At 48.5% G+C, this 25,289-nt stretch overlaps 1 protein-coding gene across 1 annotated transcript in view; it reads left to right on the top strand.

The window, feature by feature from the left end:
* The window catches only part of NSMAF (neutral sphingomyelinase activation associated factor), a 606,375-nt gene that overhangs the window by 417,454 nt on the left and 163,632 nt on the right, over positions 1-25,289 (top strand). Inside the window, exon 19 of the mRNA XM_086965781.1 lies at positions 8,357-8,488. Within this exon, the coding sequence (XP_086821907.1) occupies positions 8,357-8,488 (132 nt within the window). The remainder of the gene's footprint in view (positions 1-8,356; positions 8,489-25,289) is intronic.

Here is a 25,289-nt window from a genome sequence, read left to right as displayed (position 1 = left end):
CTCGGGGGATTGTGTGCACACTGGACCGCACCCACTGTAACTGTGCTCGTTCCTTACTGAACTAAATCAATTGATTATAAAAGCAAAGGTGCACCACTACATTTAACATATGATTAAACAATTTCAAAGAGTCCCAGAAAGCGTTAAATTCCTCAGATTGTTTTTCCTTTATTTCAAAAATAGATGAGGCACCATACAGCTGATGCGTTTCGTCCCAAACTAGGGACTTCTTCAGGGCTTCTGTAAGTAATGGCGGATTCTAGTGAGCATGGCAGATGAAATTCTGAAGAACAGATGCAATGAAGGCTGAATAAAGCTTCTCAAAATGGATATAAAATAAAAGTATCCAGAGTGACAGAAAAGGATTCGCTCTTCTCCAAAAAACAATGAGATGTATACAACCGACTGGCGTGTGAGCCAATAACAGCTACGGTACTAAATCGAACTGGTTTCCATGATAGCCATGAATCAAAGTAGCAACGTAATCTCAGAAGGAAGTATGAAAATGAATTGTCCCAATCAGTTTAAAGTAGGACCGCTGGCCGGCATCAACATAGTACTGAAGCCAGAACGACCGCGATGCGTCTTCTGTAGCATGTAGCTCTGTTCGACAGTCCTCAACAGATAGAGTGCACAGATAGAAGCAATCTGCTTGTTTTCAGAGCCCTTTACATTTTGAATTAAGATTGTACTGTATCTGCAGAATGTCAAGGTTACCTTTTTATTGGAGTGAACTTCAAAGTATGGGATGTTACCTCTTCGAAGGGTGGTACCAAAGCTCAGTGTTTCTACTTTAGGGAGGCCTGGTTTAACAACCAGGTACGTTTGTGCTTTGGACAAAATGCAGAAGTACATGCTCAGGGTCATTGCAGCAATTATTTGTAGAGTGGCTAGATATGACAGAATGAAAAAGAATGATCTGATGGTCAGAGGTGAGAAAAATCAAAGATGCTTTAACAACCTTTTCTCAACGATTGTATGACTTAACAAGTACTGCCTGAACCACGACTTCTGGAACAACGAAGGCTAAACCACGACCATTACTTAACCACTACATTTTAAACCACTACTCCCTAAACCACGAAATAATTAGATTTAATGGCATTTTGTTTAAATCAAAGCAACACTGCCATCTCCGGTCATAAACTGGTAATTTTAATGTAAACTAATTTCTTCAACAACCTTTGCTGTTTTTTTTTTAACTATTTCTTTTTTAATCTTTACATATATTTCTATCTTTATATATTTTTTTATCGTATTTGTGGGGGGGAGTCCCCCCACACCCCCATCTACCCTTTTGAACATTTTCCTAGCATGCTCCGATGTTCTAAAAGTCGTGGTTCCATCCTTCGTTGTTCCGTCGTTCGTGGATGTTACCTTCGTGGTTCAGCCCTCTTCGTTGTTCACTCTTCGTTGTTCCAGTAAGTCGTTATTTATACATCATGGTTAAGGATGTTTACCTTTCTCAACATGTTAATGATGTAGCTAATGATGTTTCGATATAGACTCTGGTGAGAGTTTGGGATCCTTTGCAGGCATGTCTTCCTCTTTTTACCATGTAAAAGTAGGGTGAGACAAGACTTTTCCTCCACCAATAGTGGGAAATTACAATAAATGCACCTCTCCTGCAAATGGTACATGTTCTCTGGATTAATCCCTGTGGAGCTAGTATAATAGAGACTGTTTCGGTTTTACAGTGGAAGAGATTGCTGGCCAATAGATTTCAGAGTTAAAAACAAAGGGGTCATTCATGTGTCCTACTTTCACCAATCCGGCTACCTGGACAAAATGGTCTTAGTAAAAAAGAATGAAAAAGGAGTGTGTCCTGTTATATAGCTGAGAGATGAACACCTAGCGAGTGTATCGACATTTCAAGATGGAATGCTTTCGCATCCTGTGAGACAGTCTGATATAAAAGGAATGATTGACCTTACTAGATCTGGCCCCTGCCCGGACGTATCTGGTTATGAGTTCCATCAGAAGTGCCTCAATTTTGACTACCAAGGGATAGATTTGAAAATTCAAAGTTATCCTTTTTGGCATGCTGTCTGTTCCACTGGTGTTTTTTAATGCACCTCAAGCTGGCCGTGGCCCTCTTGAGGTTAAACAGATTTAGAATGGTTATCAACTGCAACGGTGTGTTTTTTAGGGATCATAAACAGGATGTTTTGTGCTGTCAGCTAAATTTAGCAGTGGTCCTCTTGGACAGCGTTGGTTTTGTGATTCAGCAGTTGGAGTTTAACCTGGTAGCCAAAAGGAACACATAGCTTCTGGACTTCCTGGAAGATTTGTTGGCAGTAATCAAGAAACGTGTGCTGTCCGAATGCTTCTTTGAGACTTTTCGCCGGGCTATCTCTTCTCAACCCTTGCACGTTCTGGCTCTGCATAGAGTGAAAATAATGCATCTCAGTAAGTGTCTTTCATACTAATAGGTGATTGTTCTGTTTGATGATGCCCGTACTTACATCGAGTGGTGACTAAACTGGAATTGGATGGCCATATTGGGGTACCAAGCAAAATATCCTAATAAAGTTAGGGGTTGGGGTACCAGCGCAGCGGGCATCTGTGGCGTAGCCTTTTCTTGGCTGGAGTCCTTTCTTTCGGGCAGGTCCCAAGCGGTTCACCTCTCGAGTTTCTCCGCTCCCCCTCGTCCAGTCACCTGTGGGGTCCCTCAAGGCTCTTCCCTCTCCCCTCTTCTTTTTAACCTCTATATCCACCCTCTTATTATTTCCCTTCGCGAGCTGGGGGTCTCTGTGTACAATTACGCGGATGACCTCCAGCTCGTCTTTGATCTTTCTTCTCCCTCGATTTCTCTTCCTAAATTCTGCTCCACTTTAGTTTTTATTTCTGATTGGATGAGCACCAATCATTTAAAGCTCAATCCTGACAAAACGGAGCTTGTCCTCACGGGTGGTCCCTCCAACCCCTGGTCCTCGATTCACTGGCCCCCCTCTTTTGGCTCCCCCCCTTCTCCGGTCCCCTCTGTTCGGACCTTGGGCATTAAGGTCAGCCATGACCTTACCATGCATGCCCAAGTCAGCTCCGTGGTATCCTCTTGTTTTTTGTCCCTTCGTCTCATCCGGAAGATCTCCCGGTATTTTTCAGCGGACGCCCTTAAAACCATAGTCCTGGCCCTTATCACCTCTCGCCTTGACTATGGGAATGGTCTGTACGTAGGCATTCCTGCTTATGAAATCTGTCGCCTACAGGCCATCCAAAACCAGGCTGCCCGTCTCATCCTCCGCCTCCCCAAATCATCCCATATCACGCCTCCACTTAAGTCCCTCCATTGGCTCCCCGTGCACCTCAGATCATTTGTCAAATTGGCCTGTTTGGCCTTTCGGGCCTATACACACTCAGCCCCCCTCTTCATTAGTTCTTTGATTACTCCTTACACTCCCACCCGAACTCTTCGTTCCTCTTCTCTCTCCCTCCTGCATGTCCCCCGTTTTCGTAAATCTAGAACGGGGGGCACTCGCTTCTCGGTTCTGGCCCCCCGGTTCTGGAATACCCTTCCTCTCTTTATTCGTTCTATTCCCAACTATGCTCACTTCCGTAAAGCTTTGAAAACATTTCTGTTCTCCCAGGCATTCCCCTGTTAAACTCCCTTGGTCTCCTCCTTAGAGTCTAGTTTGGTCTCAGCGCCAGGAAGCCGCTTGGCCGCAGTGCGCTTTATTAAGTTTCTTTTTCATTTCATTTCAAAGTTAGACACCAGCAGATTGGGCAAGGGAGCTCAGTGTGTTAATGTGTCTAACTTGATGGAGGGGCCAATAGCTAGCCTCATGAGTTTGATGGCCTGGTGGATTTCAGGAGACTTGTCCAGCAGATCATTTTTTTTATCGAGCGGTTATTTTTTAACCCTAGTTTAATATGGCACAATATATTGGTTTTCAGTTACTTCAAAGTACCATGGGTAATGAAAAATGGCTTAGGCTGCTGGAACACAGGAGTAGATGGCATAGTTGGTCTTTAGAGCTGGACATTAGTCTCACAAGGGCAAAGATGGTTATGTGGTAATTTTTTCATCACAGTTGGTTGATTAGGGCGAAACCCATCCCTGAGTTAATTTGTATGAATTAGCCATCTCAGAAGGACTTGACCATGTGGCAAGGAACCTCAGAGGGGAACACCCTGTGGTGTGCAACCTGTTGAAAAGAAATTTAGCTGTAGGAGATAAGCATAGTCCCAACATTGGTTGGTTAATGAAGACATATCCAGCAAGAAGATTACCAAGCTGTCCATGTTGATGTGTTTCATAGCCTATAGGAGTGTCTCCGATACACAACCACAAAACTTGATTGGAAGGTTTTTTTACTCAGGAGAGATAGTTTTGGGAAGAGTTAAGTCTCTGTGATGTGTTGCTTCGGAGTTTGAACAGGTGACGAGGGACCTAGACCTTGAGGAGGAAGGTAGTTGATGCCCTTACAGAAACCCTTTTGCTCAATTGTATTCCACGTGCTGTAGCACAATCTGTATAGTGTGAAATGTGTGTTGGATATTACAGGCGTAGATGTGTTCCGTTTTGATGCCCACTGCCTGACCTAGGGTGGTGTGGAGAGCAAAAAAACGATGAATTTAGGCCCAGATCGTTGTACTGGGGTGAATGTAAGACATTGTTCTGCATTCTGTCCATCAACTGTGTTTTTTGAAATTTTGACCCCGAGTGGGCTGGGTATACTCAGACGTGAGTCCCGGGCTCTCCACATCACTGGAGTCAAGCTATCCAGGCTGAAGAAGGCTGATAGCCAGAAACCGGTCCTGGTATGCTTGATTCTGGTCTAGGAAAGACATGGCTTGGTAGTTCGGGCTGGACTGTTCCCATGAGGCACAGGGTCAAGGCTGATTTGCATATAGCCAGTGTCTGACCTAGGGTGGTGTGGAGAGCAAAAAAACGACTGATTTAGGCCCAGATCTTTGTACTGGGGTGAATGTAAGACATTGTTCTGCATTCTGTCCATCAACTGTGTTTTTTGCAATTTTGACCCCGAGTGGGCTGGGTATGCTCAGACGTGAGTCCCAGGCTCTCCACATCACTGGAATCAAGCTATCCAGGCTGAAGAAGGCTGATAGCCAGAAACCGGTCCTTGGATGCTTGATTCTGGTCTAGGAAAGACATGGCTTGGTAGTTCGGGCTGGACTGTTCCCATGAGGCACAGGGTCAAGGCTGATTTGCATATAGCCAGTGTCTGACCTTGGGTGGTGTGGAGAGCAAAAAAACGATGGATTTAGGCCCAGATCTTTGTACTGGGGTGAATGTAAGACATTGTTCTGCATTCTGTCCATCAACTGTGTTTTTTGCAATTTTGACCCCGAGTGGGCTGGGTATGCTCAGACGTGAGTCCCAGGCTCTCCACATCACTGGAGTCAAGCTATCCAGGCTGAAGAAGGCTGATAGCCAGAAACCGGTCCTTGGATGCTTGATTCTGGTCTAGGAAAGACATGGCTTGGTAGTTCGGGCTGGACTGTTCCCATGAGGCACAGGGTCAAGGCTGATTTGCATATAGCCAGTGTCTGACCTAGGGTGGTGTGGAGAGCAAAAAAACTATGGATTTAGGCCCAGATCTTTGTACTGGGGTGAATGTAAGACATTGTTCTGCATTCTGTCCATCAACTGTGTTTTTTGCACTGCCTAGGGTAGCCATAGCTTCTAAGGTCTCTTTTGTTGGGAATCTGTTTGAAATACATGGAGCTGGTCAAGTAATTGGGCATTCAAAAGTTGTATTCCAATCCAGTTATCAGCGTAGCTTTGTTGGTGGTAAACTTTGAAGTAGCATAATCCTGAACTCTGGTCCTGCCTAGAATGTAAAATGTACTAGCAAATGCCAGTGAAAGTTAGAATTGTCCCACCCACATAAAACTTGGTGGTTTTCGAAAGACATTTGTTGCCCCTGTAGTGTAACTCTAAGTTCACATCACCATCAGTGCACACCATTCCCTACTAGACTGCCAGTATGGCTTTAGATCACATTGCAGTACAGCAACAGCTGCCTTACAAATTGTGAACAAAGCACTCATGACCCCAGATGTCTCCTGAAACTGCTGGGCCCGTAGCCACCTTCTGCCCTGATAACCATCCCACCCTCATCCCCAAACGTAATCTTAAATGGTATTCACTCATTATACCCTCCACTAGATCTCCTTCTATCTCTCCAATTGACATTAACTCATTCAAATAGAAAACTCCAGAAATTCCAATCACCTGCAGAGTCCCCAGAATTCAATCATGTCCTGTGGTAATGTTCAAATTATACAAGGACTACTGTAGGGTGTAGGGTAAAGGTACCAGAGTACCCACTAAATCTTAGAATTTGTTTTTATCAATCTGTAAATACACAGTGTATCAGTACACTTCAAAAACGTATATTGGTAAGCTATGCACATGATCACTAATAGTTGGAAAAAACATAATTATCTTTAATCAGTTTATTATGTCAGTAGGATTCATCAATAACAAATAAGTCTTCATATATGAACCTCCCTTGTCTCAAATCCATACAATCAGTCCATTATACAAATAAAACACTGTTCCTGTTTGAAAGAAAAAAATATATCAGTTTCTCTTTTCTTGCTTTGGAGGCCTGGAACATAAAACATATAAAAGCAGTTGACACTAGACCAAAATGTCCAACACCTACCCAAAACGTAACCAACAAGAATTGAAGTTCTACATTTGTCCACAATAACTGAACTAGCAACAATTTGACCTAACCTGGCTCAACAACATGAACATGGATGGTTTCAAAAGACCCATGTCAAGTCACTCACTTTCACTCTTGACGCTGACCCCTCCTCAAGGATAATGTAGCCAAGAAAACAGATGGGATGGTACCAGGTTTCTCTCCTAATGAAAGGGATCCTGTCAGAAGGTAATAGATTGGTGGATGATTGTATTACCTGCTCACTGGCCTTCGAGACACCACACCTTACAAGAACCCTACACTGCAGCATTCCTCATCAAAGGCCTGAAGAAATATGACCACATCACCACCACCCTAATGGAACTCTACAGGCTACCATGGCTCGCCCATATCACATTCAAGGCCAGCTGTATGACCTACGTATCCATCACAACTGCCTCCCCAGCTTATCTGGCTAATGAGCTCAACATCTGTGGTGGCTCTGGGTGCCACCGCACCCAGACACCACCACACTTGAACTGAAGAAGTACAAGGAAGGCCTAGGTAACAGCCCTTCACCATCCAATAACCATTACTGTATCAACCAGGCCCACCTGTACACTTCTTAAATGTAACAAAGAGCTGAAAATACGCTTCTTTAAACACTATATCATGACTTCACTGATCTCCTCTCCCCACTTAGATTTATTCAGAGCTTTAATCCTGTACTGGGGTCCACTAATTCAGCTACAATTGTGTTTTATACATACATACAAGTAATGTTCCTGGTATGATGATTTAGTTTTAGTAAATTATATGAATGCTCTGGAAACAATGAAAGGAGTAATGCAGTTGAATGAATGAATGAATGAATGAATGAATGAATGAATGAAAGGCGTTTTATAACGCGCAAAACGTTGACCCAAGGGGCATCAAGGCGCAAAAACAGACAGACAAAAGTCTGTAACAGTTGTTTTATGATGCTTTTCAACGTAGGGCTACATGACAAACCCATCAGTGGAAAGTGCGCTGACAATGGGATTTCTAGGACTGATGCTCACTGATAGGACACTTTAGTCACATGGGAGGTATTGTGAATACGGCACAGTTTTTCTGTTTGCTCCATGGGGCACCTTTCTGAAGGTGTGCAGGTTGCAAACCGGGAGAGTGCATGTATTGGAAAGAATGCGCTGCACCCGCCTGCAAATGGTTGTGGGGTGCATGGGACCCCTTTCTTCCTTCCAGAGGCTCGCCTTTCAGGGATGCACTGACCGTGCGCCTCCTAAAGCAGGTTTCCCTCTGCGCCCACGTCCATAAAATTGCACTAATTTCCTCATTCTCTTGGGAACGCCCTCTTCTGATAGCCCTGGCACAACATGTGCACCAGCGCTATCTGTATTACAGAAGGGGATGCACAAGCATCTGAGGCCCCTTCTGTAATACCATTGCACTCTGGCGACATGCAAAGAGGGCACAATGTATGGATGTGTTAGTTTCGTTACTTGACTGCAGTGTTTTTGCAGTAAAGAAAGGAACATACAATACTAGCCTATGTGTCTTAATAGAATTGTAGCTTTCCTTCATGATAGCTCAGAAATGCTTTATTCTGTCACTTTCCTTATTCTTTCCGGCTACTTGGTCATCTCAAATTTGTTTTTAAGATGATTTACGCTTAGCTCATAAACTGACGTGAAAAGATGAAAACTGAGAAACTTATCTTTTTGATTTTAATTCCTCAGATCCGGATGACTATCTTCAGAAGAACCGAGAGGCTTTGGAAAGCCAGTACGTGTCGGAGCACCTTCATGAATGGATTGATTTAATATTCGGCTACAAGCAAAAAGGAAATGATGCTGTTGCTGCACACAATGGTAAGTGAATCCTAAAACTGGAGATTTGTTTATTGAAGCTGATTCTGGTGATAATTTAATTTGCATAGAGAACAAGCATTGGCAATGCCAGTAGGTTTGTCTTTAATGTGATGAACTCTCCACACCGATCACTTTCCACTCACATGTGCAGGGTCGTTTACCTCTTGCATACAGGGAACAGGAGCCATATCCAAGAAAGAGCATTTGCCTGTTCTGGTGTGATGATCTATGAGAATAGGAATGAAGAATGTGGGATTGCCTGTAGTGCTGAAGCTACCGCTGAGGTAGTGCTAGCAAGACCCTTGTGCACTAGGCAAAGTGTCCTATCAAAGATGTTTATTCACTGTTAACCTGTGGAGGAAGTCCAACTGGTATTTAACAGAAGTGTGCAAAAATAAATGATGCAACAGATATGGCAGCTGCATGTTACACAATCTGACGACAACAGACAAGACATTTAGATAAACCAATCAAGACCTCATTCCTGTAATCCAAACGGATTGAGATCTCTACCTGTATCACCAACTTTTGCCCTTCACCTCGGAGGTAAGAAAGAGATTACCTTAAACTCTTTAAAAGGGAATAATATGTACATGTGAACTTATAGACATGCGGGCAAAAGGTTAGATCATTATTGGTAGTAACACCAACATTTTCGATGCTAGTACCAATGACAGGGGGTAAGGTAACAGCCAGAGACTACTAAACAGAGCTCTAGGTCGATGAATGATTCCCTAGAACTAAGTCCTGCTGTTGTTCAAAGTCGAGAAAGTGGATTCGCTCCCACTGCTTGTCGAGGTTGAAGTTTTGAGGTAAATTCAAATCAAAGTGATAGAAAAAACACAAGAAGGACTTGGCCCAAATCCCCACTCCCTTTCTCTGTAAAAGTAGCAAGTGTGTAAACCTGCTACACGGTCTCCCTCCTGATCCACTGAGGAGCTGAATCCACAATTGGTCCTGATGCACCCCAGGTTCCCCAGGTCAATTTAGACATTGCACCAAATTGAGGCCTTTATGATGGACATGTTGCGCATCTTTGGCATTCTTTCAGTTCCATCTGTCACTACTTTGGGCCCCAAGGGTAGACATGTTCCGGCTCCCCCTTGAAGCCCTCTAGCAGCGAGGATACGCTGACTTGTTCTACCTGTAAGCTCACCCTAAATAACTTTAAAATCAAGGCACTTCACCCACCTATAGCTGCTAAGGAAAAAAAATGCACTGACCACTAGCTGCCTATGTACTCTAATTAATGCCAGATCCTTTGCAAATTTGCTGATTTTATGGACTCTCAATCCCTTGATCTGACGTTTATAATGGAAACCTGAACTGATGACACCTCAGGCCCTGACCTGATTTTGGCTCTACCACCCAGTTTCCTGATTTGCAGGCTCGATCGATTAGGGGAAAAAGGGATGGATGTCTTGCTCTAATTTATTGTGAGCATTTTAAAAATTTAACTCAGGAGCTCCCCATAGTCCAGTATTGTGAAGCGCTCTTTTTTAGAACCTTATAAATATCACTCATTCAATGGACTGCTGATATACCTCCCCCCTGGCCCCAAAGCGGCATTCATTAACAATGCCAGCCAATTACTTGGAACAAAAGCTGACCTTCCAGACCTTACGAATCTTGGGGATTTCAAGTTCCATCTAGAAATCCGATTGTTAAGGGCTCAGCCCACCATATCAATCTAATGGCTAGTGTTCCAATTGGTTAATGGGCCTACTCATACGGCAGGACATTTACTGGATGGAATCTATTCAGACAAATCTGCATTGTCTCTTCCATTTGATTGGTCTGACCACCTTCCGCTGATGTTTGAGCTTAAATGGATGATGAGAGATCCAAACAATACCTCCAAATCAATCAGGAGTCAGCCCCCCTGACACAATCTTAATGCCGACACATTTAACAAGGCTTTAACTCAGATTCTGCCTGTGGTGCCTGGAGATCTGGACTCTGCTGCAGGCAATTACCATCAATGGATTCACTCCACTCTTAACCAGCTGATCCCCTCTAAAGTACATCACAGCTCCAGAATCACCCTAATGGAACCTTGGTTCACTGATAATCTTAGGCGTCAAAAACAGAAGTTCTGCAGGCTCAAAAGAAAGTGGAGAACCAATTAACGATCCTAAAGAAAAAGACATTTATAAACAAACTGTCCAAGTTTATGAAGTAATGATTTATGAGGAAAAAGTTTGTTACTTCACCCATAAAATTGATTCAGCTAAGAATTCCTCATAAGAAGGATTTGTGATAATTAAAAAATTGGTGAAACTCCCAGAAAATAAAACTAATATGGACAGCCAGCAGTTTAATAGTCTGGCCACTTTCTTCCAATATAAGGTCAAAGTAGTTTACACTTCCTCCTTATCTAGTACCAACTCGTCCCGTTCAGTGGTTGGTGATGCCTCAGCAAACAACCCAATTCCATTGGATCAGTTATACATTTTTGCCTATGGAGATGCTTTTCTTGATCTTACAGCAGCTAGAGACGCTCTTCTAGATTCCACAGCAGACCCCCCACTTTACGTCTTCTGCTGGCTCCCCACATAGGGATTTACCTACTATGGGGACCACTTTTTCTCCTTTTACGGTGAACCTAGCCCTGGGTCTTTTAAGGCAATAAAATCTGGTGCCCCCAGTGACCCTTGCCCTCCTAAGATCGTACAGTTAGCACCAAAATTACGGCTAAACTTCTTACGGAAATCTTTAACAAGATATTCAACACTCGTTATTTTCCTAAAGAATGGAAAAAAGCATCCACCCTCCCACTTCTTAAAAAGCCCAATTTGAACCCCACAGACCCATATAACTATCGGGCAATTTCATTGTTGACCTTCCTGGCAAAAATTGTTGAAAAAGCGGTCAACCTAGAACTGACATCCTATTAACGAAAACCATCTGTTAGATCCAATGCAGTTCAGCTTTAGAAGCCATCATAGCAAAGAACTGGCCCTTATCACAGCCTTAGAAGAACTTTGACATACTCTTGATGCTGGAGGAAATGTTGCATTGATTTTATTAGACCTGTCAGCAGTATTTGACACTGTCAATCGTAATTTGCTTATTTACCATCTTGCCTTCTTAGGTATCAGGGACCAAGCGCTCTCCCTTTTAAAATCCTTTCTTACTGGACAAGAACAAACTGTTTCAGTTCACTTCCTTTCTCTCTGCCATGTAGGGTCCCACAAGGATCATCTTTGAGTCCTACCCTTTTTAACCTTTATATGACCCCTCTGGTGAATTTGATAACATTTTTCGGCTTTGCACTGGTATTCTACGCAGATGACACCCAAATTGTGGTGTCGATGGCTAGTAACCCAAAGGCTACATGCATCTTGCAAATTGGCAAATGTATAAGCAGAAACTGTTTAAAGTTGAACTCTACTAAAACCGAGGTCCTGTTATTTGGCAGAAACTGGTCCTTTATGTCTCCAAGCTGGTGGCCTCAGGAACTTTGCTCTCTCCCCACCCCGGTCACAAATGTTTAAAACCTCAAGGTTTTCTTTGATAGTAAATTGTCCTTTGATGACCAGATGAACTTCATTACCTCTTGCTCCTTATCTATACTACTATTATAAAGAGAGAAGTCTGTCCTTTGAGCCAGGTAAACTCGAAAAGTACACCACCAATCTAAACACCCAAGACATCTATGAAAACCTCAGTGGAAGCAGAAGGACATAGGTGATATAAAAATAAAAAATATACGTTATTTAAAATATTTACGAATAAAAATAAAGAAGTCCCTAGAAAGTAGCGCCGGCCGCGACGTCTGCGTGATGACATCGGGAGCGCCGGGAGGAGCGGCGTTCAGGAGCAACAGGAAGAGCGGAGGACAAGAGCGCGGGGAGGAGCTGCGGAGGACAAGCGGAAAGGAGCGGCGAGAAGCAGAGGAGCAGTGGCAGCGCGGGAAGGAGTGGCGGATGAGGTAGCGGACAAACGGTCAGGAGCGGCGAGAAGCGGAGGAGCAGTGGAGCGGTAAACACAGCAGCGCGGGGAAGAGCGGCGGATGAGGTAAGTCAAGCAGCCGCGGGTGCGCAGCGAGGGACGGGCGGGGGCCATGAACAGTGAGTAATAAAGGGTGCGCAGCGAGGGACGGGCGTGGGCCATAAACAGAGAGTGAGCACAAAGTCGGGACGTCGGGGAAACAAAGCGTGGGCAGAAGTGGCCGCTCTGCTGCGCCTCTCCTGCTGCGATGCTGCGCCCAGCCCCGGGCAAGGCCGGGGCGGGCTGCTAGTTCTTATTAAAACTGCTTAGAAACGCTCTTCCTTTTTTTCCATAGGAACTGCAGAAAGATGTGGTTTCCCCTCTCATTGTCTCCACATTAGACTACTGTAATGTATTTTTCTCTCACATTCAGAAACGATATCTACAGAAGCTACAGATTTTACAGAACACAGCGGCCCACCTGCTCTTAGGCATACCTAAACATAAATCTGTGTCACAAGCCTCGACACAGCTTCAAGGGCTTCCTATTAAGGAATGCATTGACTTCAAGACACTCTGTATTACCTTCAGGTCTTTGCACAATCTAGGTCCTGATTATCTAAAATGACTAAATTCAAGAGATCAAACTGGGGTGGTAGGAGTTTTGTGACCTGCGCAGCCAGGCTGTTGAACTTCATGCCTCTCAATCTTAAAATGAAGACTTATCTGTTTGCTTTAAGAAAGGCAGTAAAAATGTAAAACTCCACGTTTTTAATAAATTCAGGAACTGGGCTCCTCCACTATTCTATCTGGTAGTTCTTTCTCTTTAAGGTCAGCACCCAGACACCTCTGGGTTTTAAAGCACTTTATAAATGTTATTTTCCTTTCATTTCATTACAACTGATGGATCTGTCCTCGTTGCGCTCTGTGCCTCTAGAGCCCACTTCGGGTTCCACACTGCCTTTGATGCCAACTTCCATTCAGACTCCAAAATCCTCACCTTACCCTTCGATTTCGACTCCGGACCCGATACCACAGGCACTGATCGAGGACCGTATACTTAAGATGGTTTTCGATTTCAAGACGAACTTCTCTCTGCTTCAACTGAGTTTGTGTCATAAATCTACTTTTATGCACCAGGTCCCCATTCAGTCAGATTCAGATAGAACACAGCCTCTGCTACGGAGTCGTCCTATGGTGCTCTCCAACTTTTATGTTCCAATTCAGATCAGAATCAGACACTCTTCGGAATTGACAATGAAGATGATGAGGATGGCCTGCCCCTTCTTATGAAGGCAGCAATCTCTACATGGACTTCCGGGAGTAAAGTGGGCTGGATACTTCCCCAATACTAGGTTGAGTTCCCCCAGCCGGACCACCAACAGAGGAAATTACGTACAAGTTTTGGACCTACAACTCCCTTCTGTGCAGGTAAAGACTTATGTCCTCGCAGATGTGTTAGTCTGAGCAAGATGGTTCAGAGATTTTTTTCTGCCCTTCAATGAAACTGTTATTGATACAGTGAGGGGCACATGGGCAAAGTCTTTTTTTTGTTCTTCAGTGAACAGACCAGTTTCCTCGTACCATAGAATGCCACCATGCGACCCTGGTGTTCTGGCTCAACATCTGACAACAGAGACTCTTGTGGTTTAAGCTTCCAGCAGCACCCATACCCCCCCCCCCCCGACAGGGAGTCACATAGAATAGAGGAATTCTGGAAATAGCTTGAGATCTGTTAATGCCATTTGCATACTTTACCAATATATTTAAATCCTCTAGGACATGGTCAGCAAGATCTTGTCAGCAGACCCTGAAGATCTTTCAGGCTCCCATTCTTAAGGTTTAAGATGCTGCCAAATGTGCAATTAGGTCTAGCTGCTTTACTGATTGCTTGGGTTGAGTAGTCTGCACTAGTGTGGTGCTCTTTCTCATGCCTGGATGAGATCTACTGGCTCCTCTGGGGATGTCCAGACGTCCAATATAGATATGACTTTTGGCAGATTTCTCCTGTTAGGCGAGAAGGCAGATTCTAGCCTGCCACACTTTAATCAAAGCAGAGTCACAGCATGTTCCTTGGTCCTTTTGACATCTGCTAGGCAGTTTTGCAGCACTTTTGTCCCTGTCAAGGTTACTTCAGAGGGCTGGCGTATACGCTGTCTGCCCCTGCAACAGTTAACCCAGTCCTTTTGGGTTTGAGCATGGGGATCAGGCATACAACATACAGGTCAACAAGGAGAGCGATCATCCCAGGCCTCTTACCCTGTGGTATCTACCCAAAGGATGACATCCAACAGATGAGTCCTCAAAGGGCTATGCCCTTCCATTCCTTTTTGACCGACTGTATCTTTCACCTACATCAGAGCGGCTTTAAGAGGAGAACCAGGTCATTTTGTTGCAGGAAGTACAGACTCTCTTGTCCAAAGAGGCCATAGAGGCGCTGTCAGCCTCAAAAATAGGAACTGATTATTACTCAAGCTATTTCCATGTGCGAAAGGCGGATGGAAGCAAAAAGAACAATTGATGGACGGGATGCCACACAATGTTATTCATTGATCCTCAATACAGAGATCAGGGTCTAAATCCATCGTTTATTTCCTACCATGCCATTCCACATTGGACCCAGCTATATGCAAATCAGTATTGACCCTGCTCCCCATGGAAACAGTCCAGCCCAAACTGCCAGGCCAGGTCCTCCCTGAACCGGAAACATGCATCCTGGGACCAGTTTCGGGGTATCACTCCTCATCAACCAGGCTAGCTTAACTCCAGTGGCATAGTGAGCATGGAACCCACATATGGGTATACCCATCCCACTTGGGTGGCAAATACAAAAAGAATAATTGTTGGACAGAATGCTTAACAATGCCATCCATTCACCCCCAGTACAGAGATCTGGGCCTAAATGCATTGTTTGCTCATCATGCCATTCCAGTTTGTACCCAGCCATATGCAAATCAGTCTTGATCCTGCTCCCCATGGGAACAGTCCAGCCCTAACCGCCAGGCCAGGTCCTCCCTGGACCATAAACAAGCATCCTAGGACAATTTTGGGGTATCGCCCTCATCAGCCAGGTTAGCTTGACTCTTTGGATCCCTGATGACTCCTGCTTGTGCGCCCTCAGGCACCAATGAGCCAAGAGGTTCACCTTCAGCGCCAGCTGGGCTCCTCGGCCCATCTTACCTCAGGCTCCTCTTCCGACCCCCCCCCCCCCCCCCCCATCATGGACCACGCCAGCCCCAGATACATCGACAGATGTCGACCTCGCCACCTGAAGTGGATCTGATCACTCTTTCCGGTGCAGAGTCAAAGCTAGTCAGAACCTGGTTCAATGCTGTGTTCGAATCCAGCTGAGGCACCACTCAACCCCATAACCCCCTCACCCGCAGCATCCGTAGAGCCGCCAACACTATGCATTTTCTTTTCAGAACTGATTCAGACAATTATTATGACCTGGGTGATGAATTTGCTCAACCCTATCAAGATGATCATTGATACAAAGACTTGCAAGAGGCCTTAATTGATACCTCCCTGAGACAGCACTGTCACCCCGCCCACCCCCCTTCTAGGGCCAGCCACAATTGAATCCGCTTACTACACTGTGATAACGAATAGGGCCGTCTAAGTTCTCGATTACCGCTTCCTACCCAAGAGGTCAAGATCAGCGTTTTATCCAGCCTGGCAGACATCCTCAGAAACTCTCCTACCTTTAACGAGGCACTGACCAACACCTTGTTTGGGCCAAATCTTGTTCAGACTTGCTAGTCAATCATCAGGTTACCATGGTGTCATCGCCTGCTCCTGGCGACCTGGCTTCACAAATCATTCCAACCCCAGTACTTTTTCATCCACCCCCACCCCGACAGAGAAACTAAGAAAGTGGGAATGTTCTGAAAATGTATCTTCTCTTCCAACAGCCTTGCCCTCCATTCGGTCAATGCCAGCTGCTTGTTGGGTTGTTATTCCCACGCCCTTTGGGACCCTATGGCACAAGTTCTCCCTGGTGTGCCTGAAGACCTAACTTCTATACAGTTTCAGGTGATTCAAGATGGTTGCGATGCGACCAAGTTCATGATTTGTTGTAGCTTTAACACCACCAATTTCATCGGACAGGCTGTTGGAACCAGTGTTGCCATTCTGCGCCATGTGTGGCTGCAATCCACTGGGTTCTCTGGTAAGTGAAACTCAGAACTCCTGTATGCCTTTCCTCCAATAGCACTGCTGCCCTGAGATCTCGGAATCTGTCGTCCTAGTGGCTCCAGATTTGGTATGGAGTGTATGGTATCCTATACTCCTAAGCATATGTCCTTCGATCAGGCTGACCCTCCGGGAGGACCGGCTGTTGCAGCAACAGGGCAGGGTCCTGCACCTGGGCCTTTGCAGTCTCAACCTTCATGCTTAGAGATTGAGACGCGACAGCTGAAAACTTCGACCTTCTAAGGTGATTAATATCATCTTAGCAGTCGGGCATTCCTCAATAAAAACTGTGTATACCTATTGTTGGGATAAATGTGTGACTTAGTGCAGCACGAGCCAGATCGACCCCCTCCAGGCCAAGTTATCTGACATTCTGTTATTTGTTCTGTTTCTTGCCCAGCAAGTGTTTTCTTAAGGCACAGTGAAGAGTTATCCTTTGGCCTTGTCAAGGTTGACCGATCAGCCCTCGTTGTTTAAGTCTTCACGGGTAATGTGATTTTTGAAAGGCCTGCGTTCGAGGCATGTGGGCTGCTGAATTCATATCTGTGCATAGATCCCCGCCTAGTGTTGGATTCATATATCTGAAATAGACACGTTAGTGATAGATTCCTTACCTTAGAATATCCCCAGGCGTCAGACTGGATCCGGAAACTTTTGCGTAGCAGTACCCTTGCGCGTCGGTAGGCATCGTCTGCGGCTCCGCGTCCGTCGTCGGCGTCGTGGGCGCCGTGATGACGTCGTCGGAGTACTTAGACGCCCCTTTCGCGTGCTGATGCCAGTTTTTCTTTTTCCGCGCCAGCCAGCGCAGATCTGGAAAGAGCAGTTACCCAATTCAATTTTTGACTAACTTTTTGGATCAATTTTTGATAATTTCTCGTAGTCTAACGACTCCGATCGGTGCCGTAGGGATGCCCGGATTTAAGCACTGTGAGGAGTGCGACCGCACGATGTCGGTCACGGACCCTCACCGCCTGTGCCTAACTTGTCTAGGTGTCGACCACGACGACGAGGCCTGCCCCGACTGTCGGGCCCTCCCGAGGAAAGCCAGGCGGGAGCGGACCCGCAGGCGGCTCAAACTCAGGCAGTCGGCCCTGCGCCGAGTGAGGTCCCGGTCCCACGGGAGGTCGAGGGACAGGTCGCGGGGACGGAGCCGTCACAGCTCCGGGAGTCGGCACCACTCCTCCGGGTCGAAGTAGTCAGGTAAGAAGCACAAGAAGTCGAAGAGACGTCATCGCTCTTCTGACTCCCCCCGACGCTCGCGCGATGCGGCCGGGGGTTCGGGTGACACCGCCCACACGGCTCCTTCGGAGTCGCGGGCGTCTTGTCCCGCCTCACACCCTCCGGTCCCTGGGCAGGACGCGACGCCGGAGGAGATTGAGCGCTTCCTCATGGCCATGAGGTCCCTTTCTCCTCCTACGGGTTCCGCGGCGCCTTCGGGCCCAGCGGACCCGTCTAGGGGCCCTAGCGGGTCGGGGGCTTCGACCCCGACGCCGTCAGGTGCTTCGGCCCTGACGCCGCCGGCGCCTTCGGTCCTGGCGCCGCAGGGCCCCACGATCCCGACACCGCCGGTGCCTTATGGCCCGGCGCCGCAAGGAACAGCGGCTCCGGCGCTGCCGGCGCCTTCGGGCCCGGTGCCGCGGGACGCCGCTGGCCCTTCCTCGGGCTCTGGATCGTCACCGGTCGACGTCCTCGTCCCCGATACCTCCTTTGCTTCGGTTCCGACGTCGGAGCGGCGCCGCTGGGCGCCGCACCCGACGCCCTTTGGAGATTTCCACTTCTACGAACCGAACCCATTCAATTACAACCCTGAGTCTCAGGAGATGGGTGAAGAGGAGGATTGGGAGGGGTCTGAGGACCCTCTGACCAAGGAGTGTCAGTCTCATGAGGACTGGGCAGGAGACCTTGGGGAGGCCAGTGGCCTGGACACCTCTCCAGACACTGGTTTTGTCTCTCCTCCTACCGTGGCTTCGGAGGAGGGGGCTACCTATGGTGTGGTGTTGATGAGGGCTGCCAAGGCCTTGGGCCTTGAGCTCCCCGTCGCGGCCGTGAGGACTAACCTCCTCACAGAGGTCCTTAAACCGCAGTCATGCTCGGCTGAGCCTCTGCTGCCCTTTAATGAGGCCTTGACCGACGTTCTTTTGGGCACTTGGTCCAGGCCCGCTACGGGTTCGCCCGTAGATAGGAACGTGGTCAGACGCCACCGCCCGACCCATGTTTCCTGTCCTCCCACCCCACCCCCGAGAGTCTGGTCATCCAGCCCTCTAATTCCCAGACCGCATTCCCGACGGCTCCGCCGGACAGGGAATCCAAGCGGTATGAGACTTATGGTAAAAAGAGGGGGCTACCTATGGTGTGGTGTTGATGAGGGCTGCCAAGGCCTTGGGCCTTGAGCTCCCCGTCGCGGCCGTGAGGACTAACCTCCTCACAGAGGTCCTTAAACCGCAGTCATGCTCGGCTGAGCCTCTGCTGCCCTTTAATGAGGCCTTGACCGACGTTCTTTTGGGCACTTGGTCCAGGCCCGCTACGGGTTCGCCCGTAGACAGGAACGTGGTCAGACGCCACCGCCCGACCCATGTTTCCTGTCCTCCCACCCCACCCCCGAGAGTCTGGTCATCCAGCCCTCTAATTCCCAGACCGCATTCCCGACGGCTCCGCCGGACAGGGAATCCAAGCGGTATGAGACTTATGGTAAAAAGATATTCTCCTCCCTTAGTTTGGGACTGCGGTCTTCCAACACCGCATGCCTCTTGGGCCGCTACACCCACTCTCTGTGGGAGACGGTGGCGGAGGTGCGCCAGAGTGCCCGTTGGAGGTACGGGCCAAACTCGGCCAAGCCCTTGTGGAGGGCCGAGATGCAGCCAAGTATTCGATCAGGTGTGGACTGGATACCACCGACTCACTAGGCAGAGCGATGGCTGCGACGGTGGCGGTGAGACGCCACGCCTGGCTGAGATCCGCCAATTTTTCGGCAGATGTCCAGAACACTCTGATGGACATGCCGTTCGATGGCCGTCGCCTTTTTGGCGACAAGGCAGACCACGCGCTTGAGCGCTTTAAGGACTCCAGGGCTACGGCCAAGTCCTTGGGCCTCTCGGCCCGCGCCAGCAGACGGGTGCCTTTCGCTCCTTTCGTGGCCAAGGAAGGGGCGTCCCCACACGTGCCGCCAGCCACTCGCCGCAGACTGCCATCCAGCGCGGCCGTGGAAACCGCTGTGGAGGCGGTCGGGGAAACCGGCGAGGTCAGTCCACACCTTCCCCCGCAGCATCCGCCTCTAAACCCTCCTAGTCCGTGCTTTTCGGCCCATGTGACGCCAGTGGGAGGCAGGGTTCGCCATCACCACTCTCACTGGCGCACTGTCACTTCAGACAGGTGGGTGCTGCAGATCGTCCGGAGGGGCTACTCCCTCCCCTTCGAGACGACTCCTCAAGCCATGCCACCGCAACACCACCGCGTGTCGGGGGATCACTTGCGGCTCCTGCAGGAGGAAGTTTCAGCTCTCTTGGCCAAGGGGGCCATCGAGCGCGTTCCTGGGCAAGAAGTAGGACGTGGTTGCTACTCCCACTACTTTCTGGTACCCAAGAAGGGCAAAGGGGGCCTACGCCCTATCTTGGATCTGAGGAACGTCAACGGCTTCCTCCGGAAGGAGAAGTTCAAAATGCTGACTCTGGCTCAGGTCTTAGCTGCCCTAGACCCAGGAGACTGGATGGTAGCGTTGGACTTGCAGGACGCGTATTTCCACATTCCGGTCCTGCCGGCCCATCAGCGTTACCTGCGGTTCACGGTAGGCCACGAGCACTTTCAGTTTACCGTGCTCCCCTTCGGCCTTACCAGCGCCCCACGGGTGTTCACGAAGGTGATGGCGGTGGTCGCAGTTCATCTGCGCAGGTTGGGGGTCTCAGTCTTCCCCTACCTCGACGACTGGTTGTTGAAGGTGGGCTCGCCCCAGACAGTAGTCAGCCACCTCCAGACTACGGCGGATCTCCTGCACCAGCTGGGGTTCTCCATCAATGTGCCGAAGTCACACCTGTGTCCCTCTCAGAATCTCCTTTTCATCGGAGCGGTTCTCGACTCGGCGCAGTTTCGGGTTTACCCGCCCGAACAGCGGGTTTGGGATATACAGGCACTGATTCCAATCTTCCGGCCTTTATCCCGGGTTTCGGTCAGGTTGACGCTGCGGCTTCTGGGGCTGATGGCCTCCTGCATCCTTCTGGTGCATCACGCCAGGTGGCGGATGCGGGCTCTGCAGTGGGACCTGAAGTTTCAGTGGGCCCAGCATCAGGGTAACCTGTCCGACCATGTCCTGATCTCGGAGGGCACTGCGAGACAGCTGCAGTGGTGGCTCACGGACCGCGATTGGGTCAATGGCAGATCCCTCTCCCTTCCCCAACCGGAGCACGTAGTTGTGACGGACGCGTCGTCCCTCCAGGGCTGGGGGGGCCACATGGGAGAGGCGGAGATCAGAGGCCTCTGGTCTCCAGCGGAGTCCCGGCTCCATATCAACCTTTTGGAGCTGCGGGCGATTCGTCTGGCACTGAAGGCATTCCTCCCGTCTGTCCGAGGGAGTGTAGTGCAGGTGTTCACGGACAACACCACCGCCATGTGGTACTGCAACAAACAAGGCGGGATGGGGTCGTGGACCCTTTGCCAGGAGGCTCTGCACCTCTGGCAATGGCTGGAACATCAGGGCGTGACTCTGATGGTTCAACACCTGGCAGGTTCTCTGAACGCCAGGGCGGACGAACTCAGCCGCCAGTGCATGATGGATCACGAATGGCGTCTGAACTCGGACGTGGCGCAAGGTCTCTTCCTGCAGTGGGGAGAGCCTTGGTTAGATCTATTCGCCACCGAAGAGAACGCGCAATGTCATCAGTTCTGCGCGTTGGAATTTCCAAGGCGGCACTCGCTCGGAGACGATTTTCGTCGCGAGTGGAGTTGCGGTCTGTTGTACGCCTTTCCGCCTATACCACTTCTGCCCAGAGTGCTGAAGAAGATCAAGCGCGACCGGGCACAAGTCATCCTTGTGGCTCCGGACTGGGCACGAAGGTACTGGTATCCCGAGCTACTCAGTATGTCAGTCGATCCCCAGTTCGTCTGCCTCTTCAGGAGGACCTTCTGTCGCAGCAGCAGGGGACGGTCCTCCACCCGAACCTGTCCAGTCTCCACCTCCATGCTTGGAAATTGAGCGGCGACAGTTGAGGCCATTTGACTTGCCTCCTGAAGTCTGTAACATCATTCTGGCCGCCAGGCGTCCCTCCACAAAGTCGGTATACGCCTGCAGGTGGAACAGATTTGTGGCATGGTGCACAGCAAAGGCTGTGGATCCCCTTAATGCCCCTCTTTCTGAGGTTCTCCTCTTCCTTCTATCTCTTGCCCAGCAGGGCTCTGCTCTGGGCACTATCAAGGGCTATCTTTCAGCTCTTTCAGCCTTTCTGAGGCTGCCTGATCAACCTTCTTTGTTCAAGTCCCCTATCGTTAATCGATTCCTGAAGTGCATCACACACACGTTCCCTCCTGTTCCCTTCGTGATGCCTCAGTGGGACTTGAACCTGGTTCTTACATTTCTGATGTGCGCTCCCTTTGAGCCACTTCACAACTGTCCTCTTCGCCTTCTCTCCTGAAGACTGCCTTCCTGGTAGCCATCACCTCTGCCAGGAGAGTGAGTGAGCTCCAGGCTCTATCTTGTAAGCCTCCTTTCCTTTCAGTCCATCCGGACAAGGTTGTGTTACGGACAAGGCCCTCCTTCCTACCCAAGGTAGTCACGGCCTTCCACATTGGGCAATCTATCACCTTGCCCACCTTCTTTCTGCCTCCGCATCCCTCGAGAGAGAGGAAGAGAGGCTCCACCGTCTGGACCCAAAACGTGCGCTCTCATTTTATTTGAATCGCACACAACTGTTCCGGGTGGATGACCAACTCTTTGTTGGGTACGTGGGCGCTAAGAAAGGGAAAGCGGTGCACAAGCGGACCATCTCGCGGTGGATCATCTTGTGCATCCAGGCGTGTTACTCCTTGGCTAAGAAGGAACCCCCTGTGGGGCTGAGGGCTCATTCCACTCGAGCCACAGCGACTACAACTGCCTTGGGCCGAGGTGTGCCCTTGCAGGACATTTGCCAGGCGGCTACGTGGGCCTCGTTGCACACGTTCGCACAACATTATTGCCTGGACAGTCAAGTCCGGAGGGATGGCTACTTTGGCCGTTCCGTCCTCCAGGACTTTCTGATGTGATTATTGGTTCGCAGACCCACCACCACGGGGTTGGTATTGCTGGGGTATCTATTCTAAGGTAAGGAATCTATCACTAACGTGTCTCTTTCAGATGCACAAGTTACTAATTGTGTAAGGATATATCTGTAAGAGACATTAGTTAGTGATAGATTCCTTACCGACCCACCCATCCTCCCCGTTCTGCGAACCGATATCTAGGGTTACGGTCATCCCCTTTCAGGGCCCTAGTTTCTGGCACCAGTGTTGGTTTTTGGCATAGCTCTGCGTTTCTGGCGCGGAAAAGCTGTGCCTAAGAACTGACGTCAGCACGCGGAGGCGACGTCTAAGTACTCCGACGTCATCACGGCGCCCACGACGCCGACGACGGACGCGGAGCCGCAGACGACGCCTACCGACGCGCAAGGGTACTGCTACGCAAAAGTTTCCGGATCCAGTCTGACGCCTGGGGATATTCTAAGGTAAGGAATCTATCACTAACTAATGTCTCTTACAGATATATCGTTACACAAGTAGTAACTTGTGCGATTGCACATTGTTGTGCTGGAAGAGTCTTCGAAGTATCACGAGATAGGTGACTCCTCCCCTGGACTACAGTGCGCATGGGCATCCTCTCCATCCTCAGATTGTTTTTCTCCGCCATTGGGTTCGGATGTACTTTCCTTTACTCGAAGTTCGGAATCGAAAAAAACTTTTCTAAAAGGCCAAAAGGCCTTTGGACTCGTAGGTATTGTTTCGATCGGTACCGACAGCTTTATCTACAGTTCATTCAACTCAGGACGTCGAATCGGGCCGTAGGCCTTCTCGACGCCAAGAAGATCGGTCGTCGATGGAACGAAGTCCATTCAAAAGATGCCCTCTTTGTAATTCTAAATACCCACATATAGATAAACACCCTGTATGTAACAAGTGTTTATCTCCAGAACATAATGAAACAGACTGCCTAGCCTGTGCGCAATTTCGATCTAAAAAGACACTTCGGGTTCGATGGGCCGCATGGCAAATCATGCAGAAACCAGCTCCGGAGCCCGAAAATATCTTAGACGATGAACAAGATCTCATCGAGGCCGAAGATTCAGATCAACAGTCGGATCAAGATTCAGACCATGACTCCAACTACTATTTCGACGACGACAAAGACATCGTCGTGGTAGGAGACGACGAACAAGGGATCGGGGCCGTCGAAGACGACTCCAGTGATGAAACGGGGCCAACTACATCGGGGCCAACCGGGAGTACACCGGCCCAAACATATACTTCTTTGGTTCCACAGGCTCGGGTTGAGGCATCGCCAGAAGGCCTTAGCCAAGATCTTCAAACACATTCTATAGCCCCGCAACACAGCTCGGCTAAGAAAATTACAAAAGAGCCATCGAATCAACGTAACCCAAAGTTGTTGGTATCGAAACCAAAAGTGATGGAACCAAAAACGAAACCGAAACTTATCGACAACACAGTCTTCGGACCTAACTACATCGAGCCATCTGAATCGATCCCAAAGAAAATCGTCGACAATACGGTCTTCGGACCTAACTATGTCGATCCATCGGAGTCAAAAACAAGGGTCGTCGAGCCGAAGGCCGGCGCACCTACATCCACTCCAAAACAAAAGGCCGTCGAACCGAAGAAATCGCCGTCGACAGTCGACAACACAAAGAAGGGACTCGATCCAAAAAAGGTTGTCGAACCGAAGCAGAGAGTCGACAAACCAATGGATGTGCAACAAAAACATATCGAGCCGAAGAAAATCGACCCGAAGAAAAGTATCGAGCCAAGACAGCAAAGCATCGTTCCGAAAACACCAGTTCCGAAGATGCTACAAAGTCATAAGGGGACTATCGACTCGACAAAGATTGTCGAAACTATAAAAACATCGGCTCAAAAGAAGCTGGCACAGCCTAAAGGGACTGTTGAAACGCAAAAAACTCTCGGACCCATCAAATTTGGTCTTCTAATTTCCTCTAAAACTAAGGCAGTCGACCCGAAAACCGGCATCGAGCCAAAACAAAGTAAACCAAAGACATTGGCAAAACAAACAAGAACTACTGAGCAGGAGATCTTATATCAAAACCCCTCAACAGAAGAACAGTCAAAACTTTCCATTGACCCTAATTCTGGCAAAGTCACTCTCTACAAAAGGAAAATAAGACCAGAAACTGAAAAGGTGACTTATGTCATCCCACTCAAAAAGAAAAGGGACTGTGCAACCTCACCTATTCTATTTGAGCCTATAAAACAAACTATACCACACACATACTCCTATACACCCACACACTCAGATGAAGAGGTGGATTATGAGGATAATGAGGAATATAATTACACAGTGGACCCTGACCAACACAGTCAAGCTCAACCATGGGCTGACTGAATACATCCTGGTGATTCTCAGCCCATTCCAGATGCACCTGCATACCCTGCTAAGGCATCTCCTACAGAAGATACAGCTGCTTTT

The sequence above is a fragment of the Lissotriton vulgaris genome, chromosome 4_1 (genome assembly GCF_964263255.1).
Source record: "Lissotriton vulgaris chromosome 4_1, aLisVul1.2, whole genome shotgun sequence".
Lineage (NCBI taxonomy): Eukaryota > Metazoa > Chordata > Amphibia > Caudata > Salamandridae > Lissotriton > Lissotriton vulgaris.
The sequence above is the reverse complement of the archived record's forward strand: the minus strand, read 5'-3'. Positions and strand labels throughout refer to the sequence as shown.